The sequence below is a fragment of the Macaca fascicularis genome, chromosome 7 (genome assembly GCF_037993035.2).
Source record: "Macaca fascicularis isolate 582-1 chromosome 7, T2T-MFA8v1.1".
Taxonomy (NCBI): domain Eukaryota; kingdom Metazoa; phylum Chordata; class Mammalia; order Primates; family Cercopithecidae; genus Macaca; species Macaca fascicularis.
In genome coordinates, this window is record NC_088381.1 from 99,378,195 (window position 1) to 99,394,649 (window position 16,455).

Below are 16,455 nucleotides of genomic sequence, written 5' to 3' on the forward strand. Positions count from 1 at the left end.
ATGATCCAATCATCTCCTATCAGGCCCCACCTCCAACACTGGGGATTACAACTCAGCATGAGATTTGGGTGGATACACAGATCCAAACCATATCAACTTCTCCTTCTCCCTCTCCTTCTTCTTCTTCTTATTCCTCTTCTTCCTCTCCTCTTTCTCCTTCTCCTCCTCCTCTCCTCCCCCCCTCCTTCTCCCTCTGTTTTTTTTTTTTTTTTTTTTTTTTTTGACAGTCTCACTTCCATTGCCCAGGCTGGCATACAGCGGTGCAGTCTTGGCTCACTGTAGCCTCAACTTCCCAGACTCAGGTGATCTTCCCACCTCAACCTCCGAGTAACTGGGACTACAGGTGCACACCATCATGCCTGGCTAATTTTTTGTATTTCAGTAGAGGAGATTTCGCCATGTTGTCCAGGCTGGTCTCAAACTCCTGGGCTCAAGTGATCCACCTGCCTCACCCTCAAAAAGTGTGAGCTATTGTGGCCAGCTGAGATCTTTCACTTATTTGTTTAAGTTTATTCCTAGGTGTTTTATTTTATTTGTGACTGTTGCAAATTGGCTATTCATTTTCTTAATGGGATCTTTTGATGTGTAGAAGTTTTAAATTTTGATCACGCCTAACCTGTACATTTTTAAAAATGGCTTTTGTGTTCTGTAACACATCTAAGAAACTTTTGATCACTCCTGTCAGGAGTAAATGCTCTCATTTTGCCCTTTCTGAAGAAATTTTAGAATCAGATCATTAATTGCTGGGATTATGATTGGGGTTTTGTTGAATCTATAGATAGCATGCAAGTAACATTGACTTTGAGATAGATATATATTTATTTATTTATTTATTTATTTGGCAGCTTTGTTTATAACCACAAAATTTTGAAAAGTAAATACCAAAACATATAGTAATTGTTGAATAAACTATTACCTATATTTCCACCATTAAAAAATAATGATAATGAAGGCAGTTTCCTTAAACTGTATCTAATGTTTGCCAACATTTATTACATTAAATAATCAAATGTAAGGGAGTATACTTCGCGTGCTATAAATAACAAGAAAACATGAACAAATCTTTTTTTGTAAAATTGAAACATGTGACTGACCAATAAACCAGTAAACCCTGAAATTGCTTTTCTGTAGATCTCGAGCAATGGGGTGGAAAGGATAGAGAATGACATTTCATTGAGGATAGTATTCTGTGGGGTTTTTGTGTGTATTTTTACTTTGGAGAAGCATATTGATTTTTTACACATAAAAACTGTAAACAAAAGTAAAGGACAAAAAACTTTAAAATTAAATGCAAACCAAATCAAATGAAATAACTATACTTCGAATGAAAAACATAACCATGTTCAAAAGAAAATAAAAAGAAACCATTCTAAGTAACTTAACCATAGGCTTAATATAAACTCTTAGTCTAAAGGGGAACAGAGCTATAAGCAAATCTTCAGCTGTGTTATGTTGGCTTGTTGTATGTTTCAGGAGTCTTCATTTTTAGCGAAGTGCTCAAATGATTATTATACAGTATATTACATAGTTTGGTTATCACTGTTCTATAGCCTATAACTCTATGATAAGTAGAATTAAGGGAATATTTGAGTACTTTATTATTTTTCTGCTAAAAGACTAAGTCATGTCCTTAACAATGTATTTCAGAATGTGTTCTGGACCTACGTTGGAAACAGTTGTTTCCTCCCTACAGAAAACACATGTGATTATATTGCTAATGGTCTTAAGAGATAATCACTTAACAAGGTGACTCAGAAAATATTGAAGACATTTTTCTTTGGGGAATTAGCCAAGTGCCTTAAAAATAATTTGTTCCAAAAAAACTAGCCAGGCGAGGTGGCAGGCGCCTGTAGTCCCAGCTACTGGGGAGGCTGAGGCAGGAGAATGGCGTAAACCCGGGAGGCGGAACTTGCAGTGAACTGAGATCCGGCCACTGCACTCCAGCCTGGGCAACAGAGCGAGACTCCGTATCAAAAAAAATAAAAAATAAAAAAAAAATAAATAAAATAAAAATAAAAATAAAAAATAAAAAAAAAATAATTTGTTCCAGTCCCTTTGACTATAGAAGTTCACAAATTATGTCAAATTTGAAATAAAAGAAAGGCAAATAGCCTTCCTCATTGTGGTACTATGCATCTTTCCACATGAAGAAACTACCACAGCTTTGCAGAGCTCTTTGAGTCTTTTATCAAAAGTCTAGAGATGGAACCATGTGTTATGTTGACACGGAGTTTATGAAGGAAGCTAGACGTTTTGTTTTAATTTCAGGTAATCAACTGACAAATTAAACTTTTTATTCTGGGAGAAATATTTCTACCCTTGTGTAAATGTGATGGAATTATCTCCTTAAGGACATCTGATGACTAATCCTGTGACCATGTGGTTGAAGAATTGGAATTATTTTATGGTATTAATTTCAAATTTCTATTGGTAAAATGTTAAAGTACTCTCTGTTCCAAAGCAAAATTTAAAAAATCTTGTAGATATTAAGGAAATTTAGGGCAGACAAAAAAAATTAAATTTAATAGCCAGTTTCTTTATCCTGCCACCTCCCTTTTGTTCTTCCTTGTGTATTTCTCCAGACTGACCGTTGCAGTAAGCTAATGAATATCTTCAGAATTATTTAATCACTCTACCACATTTTCCAAGTTCACTGTATAGTGCTTCTCCACATGTGATCCAAATGTCCATCACCTTTACTTTATTTTATAAGCTTCTCTTCCTAAAGCATCTTCTCTACAGATCTTTGTTCTGTATTTCTTCTCTTCATTTTGTTGTCAGTCCCCAGGTCACCCACATAGAAAGCCGTTTCATCTGGTTAATCTCTAAAATAACACCCTTATATTAGACTTTGATATTTTTAATTTGAGATTTTCAGGAATGGATGTCTATGTTGGTCGATGTATTTTAATACTTTGTCAAAAGGAAAACAGGGTCTGATCAGTCTTCTGTGTTTTAGGCAAGAAGAGAGCCTATAATAGTCTCCAAAACACTTCTATCTTGTGTTGTTTGATTAGAAGGACTTTGGACAACAATTTCTTTGACTGAATCTGGGGTCAGAGTTGCAGACCCCCTGGAATATGAAAAGTCAATAATCTAGTTCCCAAAAGGCAGACAAGAAACTATTCCCAAGATGAACAAATGATGGGAATAGAGGTAAAGGTGAAAATGATGGTAAAGGTGAAAAATCCATTTATAACCCTTCAATTTGTGTCCTTTAAGGAAGAAAATATACCTTGTGCTTTTTCTGGTCTGCAGCATCTCTAACCTATTTGCCTTTATTTTCTCAAAATTATTTTAGGAACAGTGAAGTTACACAACTTTGTTCTCTTCAGTTCTTATTTTAATTCAATATGAACTTGGAAGAAGAATCTACAGACTATTTCATTTAATCCCTTCATGGTGTATAAAGTAAATAGATTAAGACTTAAATAGTTTGTCTGAGGCCATGTAGCTAGTTAGTAGCAGAATTCTGACAACATCCCAGACTTTTCTATCTCCACTGATATTTACAGTATTCTTTGCTTGTATAATAGCTAACCACTCACTAACTCCTGACCCCCTACAATGTGTCTGGTGCTGTGCTACATATAGGTGATATAAATTATCATTATGATATACTTTTGTTCCTCAAATACCACATAGTTCTATGTAATAGCAGACATATGAAAACAGTAAAAGGGGCCGGGTGCGGTGGCTCACGTCTATAATCCCAGCACTTTGGGAGGCTGAGGTGGGCAGATCATCTGAGGTCAGGAGTTTGAGACCAGCCTGGACAACATGGTGAAACCCCATCTCTACTAAAAATACAAAAAATTAGCTAGATATGGTGGCAGGTGCCTGTAATCCCAGCCACTCAGGAGGTTGAGGCAGGAGAATCGCTTGAGCCGGGGAGGCAGAGGTTGCAGTGAGCCGAGATCGTGCCATTGCACTTCAGCGTGGGTGACAGAGCAAGACTCTGTCTCAAAAAAAAAAAAAAAAAAAAAAAGAAAAATAGTAAAAGGTGATATGTATTAAAGTTCAAAACTGGATAGAATTAAGGATAAAATGGTATAGATGGAATTTAGAAGTAATGTTATGCCTCATTTTAAATAAACCTAGATGTGTTATGGCAATACTCAATTGTGATAGGGAAAAAGATTGTATAACAGAGACTTGACATAGGCTAGCATTGCTAACTTAAATTTGTAAAATTAAAGCAATCAAACTTCACCTTAAATTCATGCTCTATTAAATAAAATGTTAACTGTTAAGGAAGGTGAAGTTTAATACTTGATGAAATTATCAGATAAATCTTTATGGAAAAAGAAAAATTTGAGACAGAATTTCAAGGAATAATGGAATTAGGAAGGGTAGAGGGATTATAAACTATTATAATTGGGACACAACGAATATGTTAATAAAAACTTGAATACCTTATAAATTAAAATGCAATTTCAATGCAGTTCAAGACAGGGACATTACATATGTTTATGGGCTTCTGAAATAAATTACTTTTAACTAAAACTAATGAAACACAAATTTATATGAGAAGCTTAGATATAAATTAAGTAGTGAAGTAGGCATTCAGATTTCTTTCTGCAGAAGTAGTGATATTTCCCCCAGGCACCTCTCTTAAGGTAGCTTGTCCTAATGGAATACTGTTTTGTCAGTAGCATGCAGTAGTCCTGTATAGGTGATAAGAGACCTCCATCTCCATATTGCTTTCAGCAATTTGCCCTAAAACAAATAATCTAAACTCTTTAATTCCTCATTTCTGTATGCAGTAATAGGACTAATAATAACTGCCCTGCCAATCTCATGGCAGTTGTGAAAACGAATATATACAATTTTTATTTATCAATTATATTACACCTCAATAAAGCTGGAGAAAAAGAGAAATGTACAGATTATGATTCAATGACGATTCTATGAAGATATTTTTAGGGACAAAATCTGCAGTGTTGTCTGCAGCATTGACTTGGTTGTCTCCAAAGATTATAATAGCATTAATCATATTTTTCCTTGGGTTTAGATAACTATATGGTATGTGTGCAGTATGATTAATTGAATGCTTCATATGTACTGAATCTTTTTTCATGAACTAGACTGATTTAAAATGATGCAGTTAGCAGTTATTTAGGGTGTCATTGGAAAATTCTTGTATTCTTTTATTTATACATTATGTACAAAAAACTGCCTTCTTCATACTTGTATCCAGATTACTTACATAATTGAAGAATGATGATGAACTGCTAATGTAGACAGAGAATGGAGATGAAACTAATTTCTAATATAACCACTGAAGAGAACACTGGTCATGGAGAGAAGAGCAGAATAAGAATTATAATCATGTTTAATTTTTCTTTCACTTGGAAATGACTTGAGTGGGTTCAACCATTACTAAGAAAAATAGAATTTGATTTGTGAAACAAAGAGATCTTTCAATTCACTGAAAGCAGATTGAAGAATCTCTTTGTTTCACAAATGTCTCTATTCTCTAGTGTCTAATATTAAAATATTATTTTATGGGGGTTGGCAATTAATATTATAAAATAAATGAATTATTAATAGTTAATAACATTTAATAACTCTCAAAAAAGATTCAAAATACACAAAGGCTTTAATTTTGTAACAAAAAAATGTGCAATTTTTTCCACAAATGGCAAAAAAGAATTGCTCACAAGAAACTATACATTGACTATAGACTTATTAAAATCCAGGTTATTGAGTATTAGTTATCTATTGCTGCACAAAAGATTGCACAAACTTGGTGGTTTAAGACAATATGCATTGATTATCACACAGTATCTGTGGGTCAGGAATCTGGACACAACTTGAGTCCTTTGCTTCATGATCTCTCACAAGACTGCAGGGAAGAATCTGCTTCCAGTCTCACATGGTTGCTGGCAGAATTTAGTTTCTTGCAGGCCGTTGGACTGAGGGCATCAGCTCTCTGTTGGCTATTGGCTGTTCTTTGCCACATGGGCTTTTCCACAGGGCATTTCACAACATGATAGCTTGCTTTATCAGAGCCAGTTGAGGGTCTCCTAGAAAGACAGAAATTACCATGTTATGTAATATAATCATAGAAGTGATATCTATCAGTTTTGTTGTATTTTATTGATTAGAAGCAAGTTCTAGGTCCTGCTCACTCTTGGGAGGGACTTACACAAGGGTGAGAATACCAAGAGGTTAGGATCACTGGGGGCCATCTTAGAGTCTGTTGAAAAAGAATGGATTAATTAGACATATTGCAGAGCAAAAAGAGAGGGTAAACTCAGATGCTCATTAACAATTCCTATCCAATTAATTCTATAATCCAGAAGCAATTGGTGGGAATGGCTTAATAGAATTTCTAGTTAGCTATATAGTATCACAAACTAATAAGCACAAGGTACTAAGTACATTATTTTCTTCTTCTATGATTCTGCTCTGTCTCCAGTGCTGTCAGCTATGAAATGAGAGAGCCTCCCATCAGACCCTGGAAAAGATGTAAAGAGCTGTATTTCAGAAGAATATAGCAGAAGAATACAAATCTTAAAAAAATTTTTTTGAGTAATGTATTTCATCAGCAAATGCTATCAATTTTGTTACACTGGTAACAGATATCTATGGAAAATGAAATTCTCAACAGCACATTGCTAACATGTTCCCCCACAAAAACAGCCATGGTTACATAAAATAGAAATTCTTGCACATGATTAGCAATTTGCAAAATAGATTAAATGTGGCATTGATATAGTAAAGCCTTTGATAGCTGACAAAACTTTATCAGGTATCTAAAAGAGCTGTTCAAATTTCTAACCAGGTCGGAACACTAGCTATTACACTCCTTTAAACAATTACGCCCCAAATTAACATCTTATATGCAAAAACATTTTGTCTGTTTTGAAGACTAACAAAGACTGGAAAAGCATGAGAAAGATGAGTAGTTATCACTTCAACAGTGTTTGGATTATTGAGTTATGGTTAATGGATGGTCTTTAATAGGATTTACAAAGCTAGTATCATAGATGGTCAGGGAAATCCTCTTTCTAAACATTGTATAGTTAAGTCACAGAAGATGCTGTGGAAAATAGACCCAAATAGTGCCTATAAGTGTAGTTGGTATGAATTGGAGCACTATAAGCAGTGATAGAGCTGTGTGGAAGACAGAAGACAAACATCACACTTTTAAGTTTGCCAGTCTACCCTGGAATAAATTGATGTTATAAGCCTTGATGTTTGTATTTCTTCTCTACTGCTCTAAATGAGAATATAGGATGTATTTTGAGAGTACAGTAAATTGTAGGAGTTCCTCACTTGCATAAATGGATTGAACAGGGCCAGGCACAGTGGTTCACGCCTGTAATCCTGGCACTTTGGGAGGATGAGTGGGGAGAAGTGCCTGAGCTCAGGAGTTCAAGACCAGCCTGGGAAACATGGGAAGACCCTGTCTCTATGAATGAATGAATAACTAAATAAATAAATGGATTTAATGAATTCTGGACCTGTTGTATTTATCACATATCATGTATCATATCTTTATGTATGGTTAATACATTCTAAATAGAAGAGATTAATAAATGAATCAACAAGATTGGGTACCAGAACACCAAGTTGATAAGATATTATCCAAGCCACATGATTATAGAGAACATCCTCACATTTTGGTAGCAGCATAAAACAGACAAACATCTACATTATCACATTTTCCCTGAAAAAAACAGAACTTCACATGAGCTGAAATGAATGCTTGGTATCTTGATGAATCTCTGTCATTGTCCTTGGTATGTCCTCTAAAGTAAAAACAGGAAAATCCTCTTCTGAATACCTAATGAAGTCAGGTTACAGCAAAGTATTGTAGAAACTTATGTTCTCTAGTCTCTAAGACAGAATTGAAAGGTGGGAGGGGCTTGGCTAAAGGAATACTTTTTGGTACTGGAGAAAATGAAAAAGCAAAAACATGAGAATTCTGGGGTCCCGTGTGTAGCAAATATTTGTCTTGGATGACAGATTTTTTTTCCAAATTCTGATTGTGTGGCTCCTATTTCAGGATGGGCTCTTTGAAGCTTTAAACATTAAACAGAGACCATATTCAGATACAAAGCAAGCCTGTGACCTTTGTCCAAGGATTCAGTTCAGTCTTGTAAATCAGAAATTCAAATGTCAAATCATTCATGATTTATTCAGCTTTGGATATGGGCATTTAGAAACACATTCTGTCAAAGTATAGAGGTGTATTTTTAGTCGTTTGAGGCATATTCTCTGAAGTCTATCCCATCTACAAAGATACATACATTTCCTTTATGTAATTTTAAATTATAAGAAAGGGGAACTTCTTTGACAGGACAGTTTATGAGAGTTAAGATGCTGAAAGGTCAGCAAAGTCTTTGATATGGGAAAGACCATGAATTTCTAGATCATGTTTCATATTGAGAGAGTGGCTCATTGTGAGAGTTATTCACTTAAACAGATTTATTCTATATTTTAATGTGCAAATTAGTATTCAATGTAGCTAAGAGACAGTTTCATGCTTGGAGCCATGAACAGGGAGGTTTGAAATCACCCTGTGAGGCAAAGTAGGGTCAATTAAGGGGGTTGCCATTTAGACAAGTCCCATAGATGGGATAAGGTTTTCTTTATGGTAAGCCTTTGGATAATATGAGAAGGTCGGTTGTGGACAGTAACCTCAAACTAAGGAACTGAAATAAATTTCTGAGCTTTATTGAGTATATTCAACAGAGACAGGAAACGGTCCAAGATACCCTATTCTTCCTTAGTGAGTTGAGCAAGGGAGTGGATCATATGTTCTCAGCTGACATTGACACAGTCTGAAGCCTATTGAAAGGGAATGAGGTAGGCTTCTTATCTGTGAGGGAATCTGAAACTTCAGTGAGTCCTTAGTCACCTAAGAAGGGTTGTCTTTTGTGAGGAACGAGGGGCAAGGTATAAATCCTTCCTTTTTAGAAAACAATACAAGGTATTACTCTAGACATAATTAGGAGATATTCAAAAGAATCTTCATTTTGATCAGTATGTATTTATTTATTTGTAAATTTCTGTCAGGGTGGGGAAAAATATTGTTCAATACAGATTCCATCAGGATTGTAGCTAAGTCACAGAGAGCCTATGCAGTGTCCAAATATCCACATGCTGAGGTGAATTTCATCCTCAAGGTATTTATCTATGCATACCATCTTCCATGGAGATGCTAATAACTAACCGTGCAGGTTGTTGCCAAGTGTTCCCTAATTCTTGACCTTAAGGACTCTTTAGTATCAGCATTCTCTTAGCCACTTTGTGGCTCACTCAGATCTATCTATCTGCCTAAACATAACACTCAACCATTCTTATTCTGTGGTTCTGCCACTGCACCAAGCTCCACCTGGTAATGGGGACATTGATTCTGTTGTTTTCACATTCCCCAAGCTGATTTGGGGTTCTGTTGTCCCCCCTGCTGACTAGAGATTAGTCATGCGTGAACAGGAGAGAGGTAGTCTCAGAGTATGGGAGTCCTTCTTACTCACTGTAACAGGCACAGATTATTGTAGCTCAAAGAACAGAAATCCTAGCCAACAGTGGGTTAAATATCTCACACAACCAGAGGTCTGGACATGCAGACCAGGACTGGTATAGCAGCTTAGTTACACTGCCAAGAATTAATCTTCCTGCCCTATTTCCTCTTTGTCTTCCTCAGCTTTTGGCTTCTGTTATTGTGGTTGTCACTATTGTGCTTTTCATGTTCACAAGATGACTGCCACATCTCCATGTCACATCCACGGTCAAGGTGGGAAAAAGGAGTAGCACCAACCATGTTCTACTCAATCAGAAAAAGAAAACTTTCTCAGAAACTCCCCAGAAAAATTTCCTTTACCACATTGGGTTAGCCAACTACAAATGACTGGCACAAGAACTCACGGATATTTAAGTTCTCAGTTTTCTTCGCATTCTCTTCATCCCTCATAATCCCAGGAAACTTGATATAGTCTGTCTAGGACAGATACTGACTTGGCTCATTGACTACCCGCTTACAGTCACATTCTCCATTGCTTTCCTCTACTGTGTAGGTTAGAGAGCTCTAAATGCTTAATTTCTCAGTTTCTCTTGGTTCTAAGGATGGTCATGTGACCTGGTTCTAGCCAATTGGATGTGTGTGTGTGTCTTCCTTTCCTGAATAAAAAAGGCAAAGGCTCACTAGGAAATGCTCTTTGTCATTCCCTTCTCTTCCTGTATGGAACACAGCTTTGATACCTGAAGGTACAACAAACATCTCATGACTATGAGGAGATGAAAATGGATACCGAGGATACCAAGCTGGTGGAACAAAAAGAATTAATTTGGAACAGATGGCACTATGGATTCATCGTATTGGACCTGTGTGATCTAATTCTGAACTTTTCTTTTCTTTTCTTTTTGAGACAGAGTCTCACTCTGTCGCCCAGGCTGGAGTGCAGTGGTGCAATCTCGGTTCACTGCAAGTGAACATTATCAGATTTGTGTTTCAGAAATACCACTATGATTACTGGGTTAAAAAAGAAATGGATCAGCAGGGCAAGATCAGAGACAAGGAGACATGAGGTCTCTCTCTTGAAGGCTTGACTTAACATCTCTAAATTTCACTTTGTTATCAATAAAATAGATAATACCTACTTGTATGGTTGTTGTGAGGTTGAACTTAAGATAATGCATGTAGAACACCTGTCACATAGTTAGTAATTGTTAGATATTGTGGTAATTATTGGTTGTGTATAGGTTTATGACATGAGCAACTGGATGAATTCCCTGAGAGAAAACATGAGGAGCAAGTGAGAATAATGGCTGAATCATTACTTTGGTTACCTTTCCCCAGATTAAAATTTTAGGAGAATAGTAGAGATGTTTCTTCTCCAAAAGACACTGACACACATATACACATCCATGGCCTCCTTTCAAAAGGGTGTTCTCCTTTGGTCCTAAGAATTGCTAAGTCATTTGACTCCATTCCCAAGGTCACTAATTGGACTAAAGACTGATGTACAACCAAAAATGGACCAATCAGATTATTTCTCCAGAAAGTTTGGAAAATAAAAGTAACAGATATTAGTCAGTCTTAGTTTGTCTTTGAGTGAATAAGGTTGAAATTACTGTTTTCTACTATGTGCACACAGAAACAGATAAAGCCAATGCAAGAGAGAAGAAGAAAGTAGATCATAAGAGATCGTGTTACCACAGAGGAAAGGGAGAAGAGCTGCACTGGTTCATAACTTTTCAGTTCCTGGTTCCAGTTCATAATGAGGTTCAACCAGACTTCTTATCCTTAGGTCCATAAGATATACTTACATATACCCAATAAATTTACTGTCTTAGCCTAATTTGGATGGGTTTCTGTGTATTTGTAACTATGCTGAGATATATTTCTAAATATGTGTCAAGGATTTTCTCCCTATAATTCCTTGTATCTCACATAGCCCTTCCCCATTTGGACAAATTATATGGAATCATTTTCTGACACAGCAAAATGTCTGACCCAATAAAAATGTCAAAGAAAAGAGATTGTTTTCTTGGTTTTGAATTTTGGAAGTTGGGACCTTTTAGGAGAATAGAGACAGCTCTGGAAAAGACAATAGATTGGAAGACCTATATAGTGATATAAAAACATGATTTCTTGCCTATATTAGTTAGGATTACATTTGGCTGCAAGTAGCAGAAGACTCTACAATTGTCTTAAACAAGTAGGAGTATATCAGTCTTATATGAAAAGTTCAGAATTAGGGCTGGGCGCGGTGGCTCACACCTGTAATCCCAGCACTTTGGGAGGCCGAAGTGGGCGGATCACGAGGTCAGGAGATGGAGACCATCCTGGCTAACATGGTGAAACCCCGTCTCTACTAAAAATACAAAAATTTAGCCAGGCGTGGTGGCGGGCGCCTGTAGTCCCAGCTACTCAGGAGGCTGAGGCAGGAGAATGGCGTGAACCTGGGAGGCGGAGTGTGCAGTGAACCAAGATCACACCACTGCACTCCAGCCTGAGCGACAAAGCAAGACTCTGTCTCAAAAAAAAAAAAAAAAAAAAAAAAAAAAAAAAAAAGCTTCTATAGTTCCCTTAGGATAAAGTCCAAATTTCTTTACAAGATATACAGCCTTTCTTGATTTAGGCAACCTCCATCTAACCAACCTTCACTCCATCCTCATCTCTTTCAGTCACTCTGTCCTAAGTTGCACAGATCATTTACAGTTCTTAACAGTTCAGAAAAGAAATGCATTTTCTTCTACTCTTGTACTCTCTCTTCTTTCTTCTTTCATCTTTCTTCCTCCTACTCTCTTCTTCTTTCTTCTTCCTTCTTTCTTTTCCTTTTTATTTCCTCCTCCTCCTTCCTCCTTCCTTCTTTCTTCTTCTTCTGACAAGGTGCCACTCTGCTGCCCACACTGGAGTGCAGTGGTGCAATCATACTTCACTGCATCACATCCTTGAACTCCTGGGCTCAAGCAATCCTCTTGCTTCGGCCTCCCAGTGTTGGAATTACAGGCATAAGCCACCATGCCTAGCCTTAGCAGTCCATTTCTAACCTCTTTACAACAATCTCCTTGCCATTCTCCCAGCTAACTTCTACACATTATTCACATTCAGGATTCAGCTTAGATGTTACCTTATTTAGAAGCTTCCCCTGATTGAATCGAGTGCCCTGTCTTTGTATCACTTTGTCCTTTCTCCTGTATCACTCAATGCTTTTCTCCTGTACTTACCATACTATACTGCAATTTTTTTTTTGTTAACTTATTCTGTCTTTTGCACTGGATTGTAAAGTCCTTTAGTGGAGGAATTATGTCTGTCTCCATGCTGAATACCTTAAATCTATTGTAGTACTTGGTACATAGTAATTGCTTAACGAATATTTGTTAAATAAATGAGTCTTAAGTCTGGAAGAACTTGCAAAGCTATCTGGAAAGAAATAGATATTCATCATTTCTTGTTTAGTGAATAGATTATTCTGACAGCTATTCACCTTATCTCTATGCTTTTGGCCTTCAGTTTATAAAAATTAATATTTGAGAAAACATATCATAAAATAATATAATTAGAAAGTGATATAAAAATAAGCTAAAATTCTAAGACAAAGAAAGCTGACTGAAACAGTAATTTTGCTGGATGGACTGAAGGAGACAACAGCAAGGAACTGAATGTCTTTTCAGAGCTTACTAAATAGAATGTACTTTGCTGGTAAATCTCATTTAATCCTCACAGTCGTTCTTTCTGGTTGATACATTATGCCTGTATTAAAGATAAGGAAATTAAAGATCAGATTAGAGCAAAATAAGCTGAATGATCTCGTATCTAAGAAGCAAATGAAAGAAATAAAAATCAACCCTAGAGAGTATTAGGAAGAATATGTGAATGTAAACCATCCCTTACCTCAAAGGATCCTTTTTCTAGGTCTGGGCATCACCTTTTGAGCTTTCTCTCTCAACTGCATTGTATGTAGGGATACTTGCTTTCTTCCACCAAGATAAATTCCACTTCCTTACTCAAGTTCCTTCTTGAGCAAAACTTGCTTCATCAGATTTGTTTTCTGATTTAGGTAAACTTTTTCAAGTCTAGTAAAGCAACCTGCCCTCTCTTTCAGGGAACTGTCAGCAACACAAGCCGTGAATACCAACGCAAAACAGACTCTCACTGTAGATCACACAGGAAAAAATAAAATAAAAAGATAAAACCCTTAACAGTGGTAGTATTTAAATGACCATATACTGCTTAATAAGAAATCCTGGAGTCATTTTCAAGTTCCCCCATTTCCTACTTTTGTTAAGCTGGGTCAAGTCTCTTTAAACTTTCTCCGTTTTCTTGTCCATAAAGAGTATACTAGCAAGTCTTCTGCCTACCTCGGGACTTCTGTAAGGATCATACGAGATGTTGTATATGACAGCACTTCACAAACGTTTAGTAAAACGCTGCAAAATATTTGTAGCTGGCTATAAACAAGATGATGCAGATTGGGTTCTCGAGCGAACAAACCAAGATCGGTTGCTAGGAAGAGAAAGCCGAGCGTTGCTACGTGACGTCATCACCCCGCGCCACCCGCGACAGTTTCCGGGCAGGGATCACAGCCCCGTTCCGAGTCATGGGGATTTGGCGGCGTCTGCTGCTTTTTGGTGGGGTGTCGCTCCGGGCTGGTGGCGGGGCCACTGCCCCGCTTGGGGGAAGCCGAGCGATGGTTTGTCGGCGCCAGGTCCGTGGTGCTGCAGGGCAGGGGGAAGCGGGCTGACAGAGATGCTGGGCTGCAGGGCTGCCTCAGTTCCTGAGACCCCCAATGTGCTGAACGTGCCTACTTTTCAGGCAGACCCAGGCTGAGGCGTGGCGGGACTTGAAACACAACGTAGATGTGGTATTCTACATTGCTTTCTTGGTTTTGGGTTATTTAAGCAAATAGATAAAAGAAAAGCAAAACACGTGGAAGCCTTATCTCCGTAAAGAGGCAGCGTTTTTGCATTTTTAAACGTTCAGCGTATCCTTGTAGAAAAATTTCAATTTAAGCCATATGTCTTTACAATTGTTATCAGTAGAAGTAGGTAAATGTCTCCAAAGTGGAGATGAGCAGAATTAGAAAAGAAAGCCCTCTTAATTGCAAAACCCAGATTGTTTTTACTTTTACAATGTGATGATGGAGATGGCTTATTTAAAACGGCTTATTATTATTATTATTATTTTTTAAAGTTATCTGGCGCCGAGAGTGAGACCCTAAAACAAAGAAGAACACAAATCATGTCCCGAGGACTTCCAAAGCAGAAACCAATAGAAGGTGTTAAACAAGTTATAGTTGTGGCTTCTGGAAAGGGTGGAGTCGGAAAATCTACTACAGCAGGTATTATAGGATATTAATTCTATTCCTGATTCAGAACTTATGCCAACTGGTAGGTGCACACTATTAAAATTATAGTTTTGTGTTTTAAAAATGTATTTGTGAAGTTCCTAACATCTGATTCCTTAGTTTCAGGAGTTGGTAGCGGGTAGACGCTTAGATTTTGGAGTTAGACAAAACTAGGTACTAGCTGGGTCTCCTACCCCTTAACTCAGGAAAAAGTTGCCAGATTGTGCAGCAAATCTTCAGTTCACTTAACTGTAAAATGGAGATGATAACTTCTTTCATAAGATGGTTATTCAAATTGCACAAGCTAACCACTTAGCTTAGTGTTTACTAGTGTTCAATAATTGGTTGCTGTTATTTTTAAAACATCTAGTAACTTTTTTTTTTTTTTTTTTTGAGATGGAGTCTCCCTCTGTCACCCAGGCTGGAGTGCAGTGGCGCAATCTCTGCTCGCTGCAAGCTCCGCCTCCCGGGTTCACTCCATTCTCCTGCCTCAGCCTCCCAAGTAGCTGGGACTACAGGCGCCCGCCACCATGCCCGGCTAATTTTTTTGTGTTTTTAGTAGAGACAGAGTTTCACCGTGTTACCCAGGATGGTCTCCATCTCCTGACCTCGTGATCCGCCCGTGTCAGCCTCCCAAAGTGCTGGGATTACAGGTGTGAACCACCTCGCCTGGCCTATTAGCTCATTTTTTCCCCATTTTTATCAGAAGGGAATTGTGGAAGAATTTGTCAGATGTTTTGAAAAAGTTAAGATTTACCAAATGTTGTATTTGTGGTAGATCCCTAATCCATTACTATTTGATAGACACCATATTGTTAAAAAAAAGATTAATAATCTGTTCTTAATGAATTCATGCGCTATCCTGCACATTTTTCCTTTCTTTCCTAAAGATTTACAATTGATCTAGTTGCTTTTAAAATTTAGAAGCTCTTAGTTTTTGGTTCTAGAACCTACGTATTCCAGTTTCTTGAAAATTTGGAGTACACTTTCCAGTTTTCAGTGGTTTGAATCCTTTTACATGCTCTGTGATTACTTGAACTGGATAAGGATGGAAGGTGTTTTCATGATTGTAGCCATAAGTTCTTTGGGTTTTGTAATTTGTTGGGTCTGTAGGCTGGCACTTGTTTAAGATTGTTTATTATTTTTAGTTGGAAGATGATCTGTTGCCATGAAATGTGAAAGCATTTAAACAGGAAAATGTATGAGAAAGTGCACATGTAACACTTAGTGGGTGCTTCAGTAAATGTCCCTTTCTCACTTTTTTCTGTTAACATTATGCCATCTGTCCCGAACAGCTGGCCCATATTTTTTCGTAACAGCTCAGCGAACATATCTAAATCTTAAAAATAGATTATTTTTATGTAACTCTATTGGTATTATTAATATATTTCCTTTACTTATATGTATTTATTCCTGCCTCAAACTACTTCAAAATACTTCCCATTTGAATATACATGCTAGAGCTGTTTCAGATTAGAATGATGACATTTGACTAATACAAATATGCTCAGTGATTCTGTTGTTTAAATGTAGGAAGAACCTAACTCTAAAATGAATTAGCCTCTGAAAGTTTCTGCCTTAAAGTTGGATTTTTGTAACCTATCTTGTACCTGAAATTCAGAATTTTATAACTTATAAAAATGAATTT

The 16,455-nt window shown here is 37.0% G+C and overlaps 1 protein-coding gene and 1 long non-coding RNA gene across 15 annotated transcripts in view; one reads left to right on the forward strand and one right to left on the reverse strand.

The window, feature by feature from the left end:
- Window positions 1-5,583: 5,583 nt before the first annotated feature.
- On the reverse strand, window positions 5,584-13,950 carry LOC102120029 (uncharacterized). The gene is made up of 2 exons (XR_279174.4): window positions 13,355-13,950; window positions 5,584-6,029 (listed from the first exon to the last, which is right to left on the reverse strand). It is a non-coding gene; the product is annotated as an uncharacterized lncRNA (long non-coding RNA).
- Window positions 13,951-14,055: 105 nt separating this feature from the next.
- NUBPL (NUBP iron-sulfur cluster assembly factor, mitochondrial) overlaps window positions 14,056-16,455 on the forward strand; it is a 259,201-nt gene continuing 256,801 nt past the window's right edge. For 9 of the 14 annotated variants that reach the window (XR_012415699.1, XM_073997211.1, XM_005561034.4 and 6 more), the window contains exons 1-2: window positions 14,056-14,168; window positions 14,654-14,801. Coding sequence is in view for 6 of the 14 variants with exons in the window: in XM_005561034.4 (XP_005561091.2) it covers window positions 14,061-14,168; window positions 14,654-14,801 (256 nt within the window). In the remaining 8 variants the exon portion in view is untranslated. Of the gene's footprint in view, window positions 14,325-14,653; window positions 14,851-16,455 lie in introns of those variants that run through there. The other 5 variants (XM_073997212.1, XM_005561036.5, XM_073997213.1 and 2 more) reach the window with 3 other exon arrangements.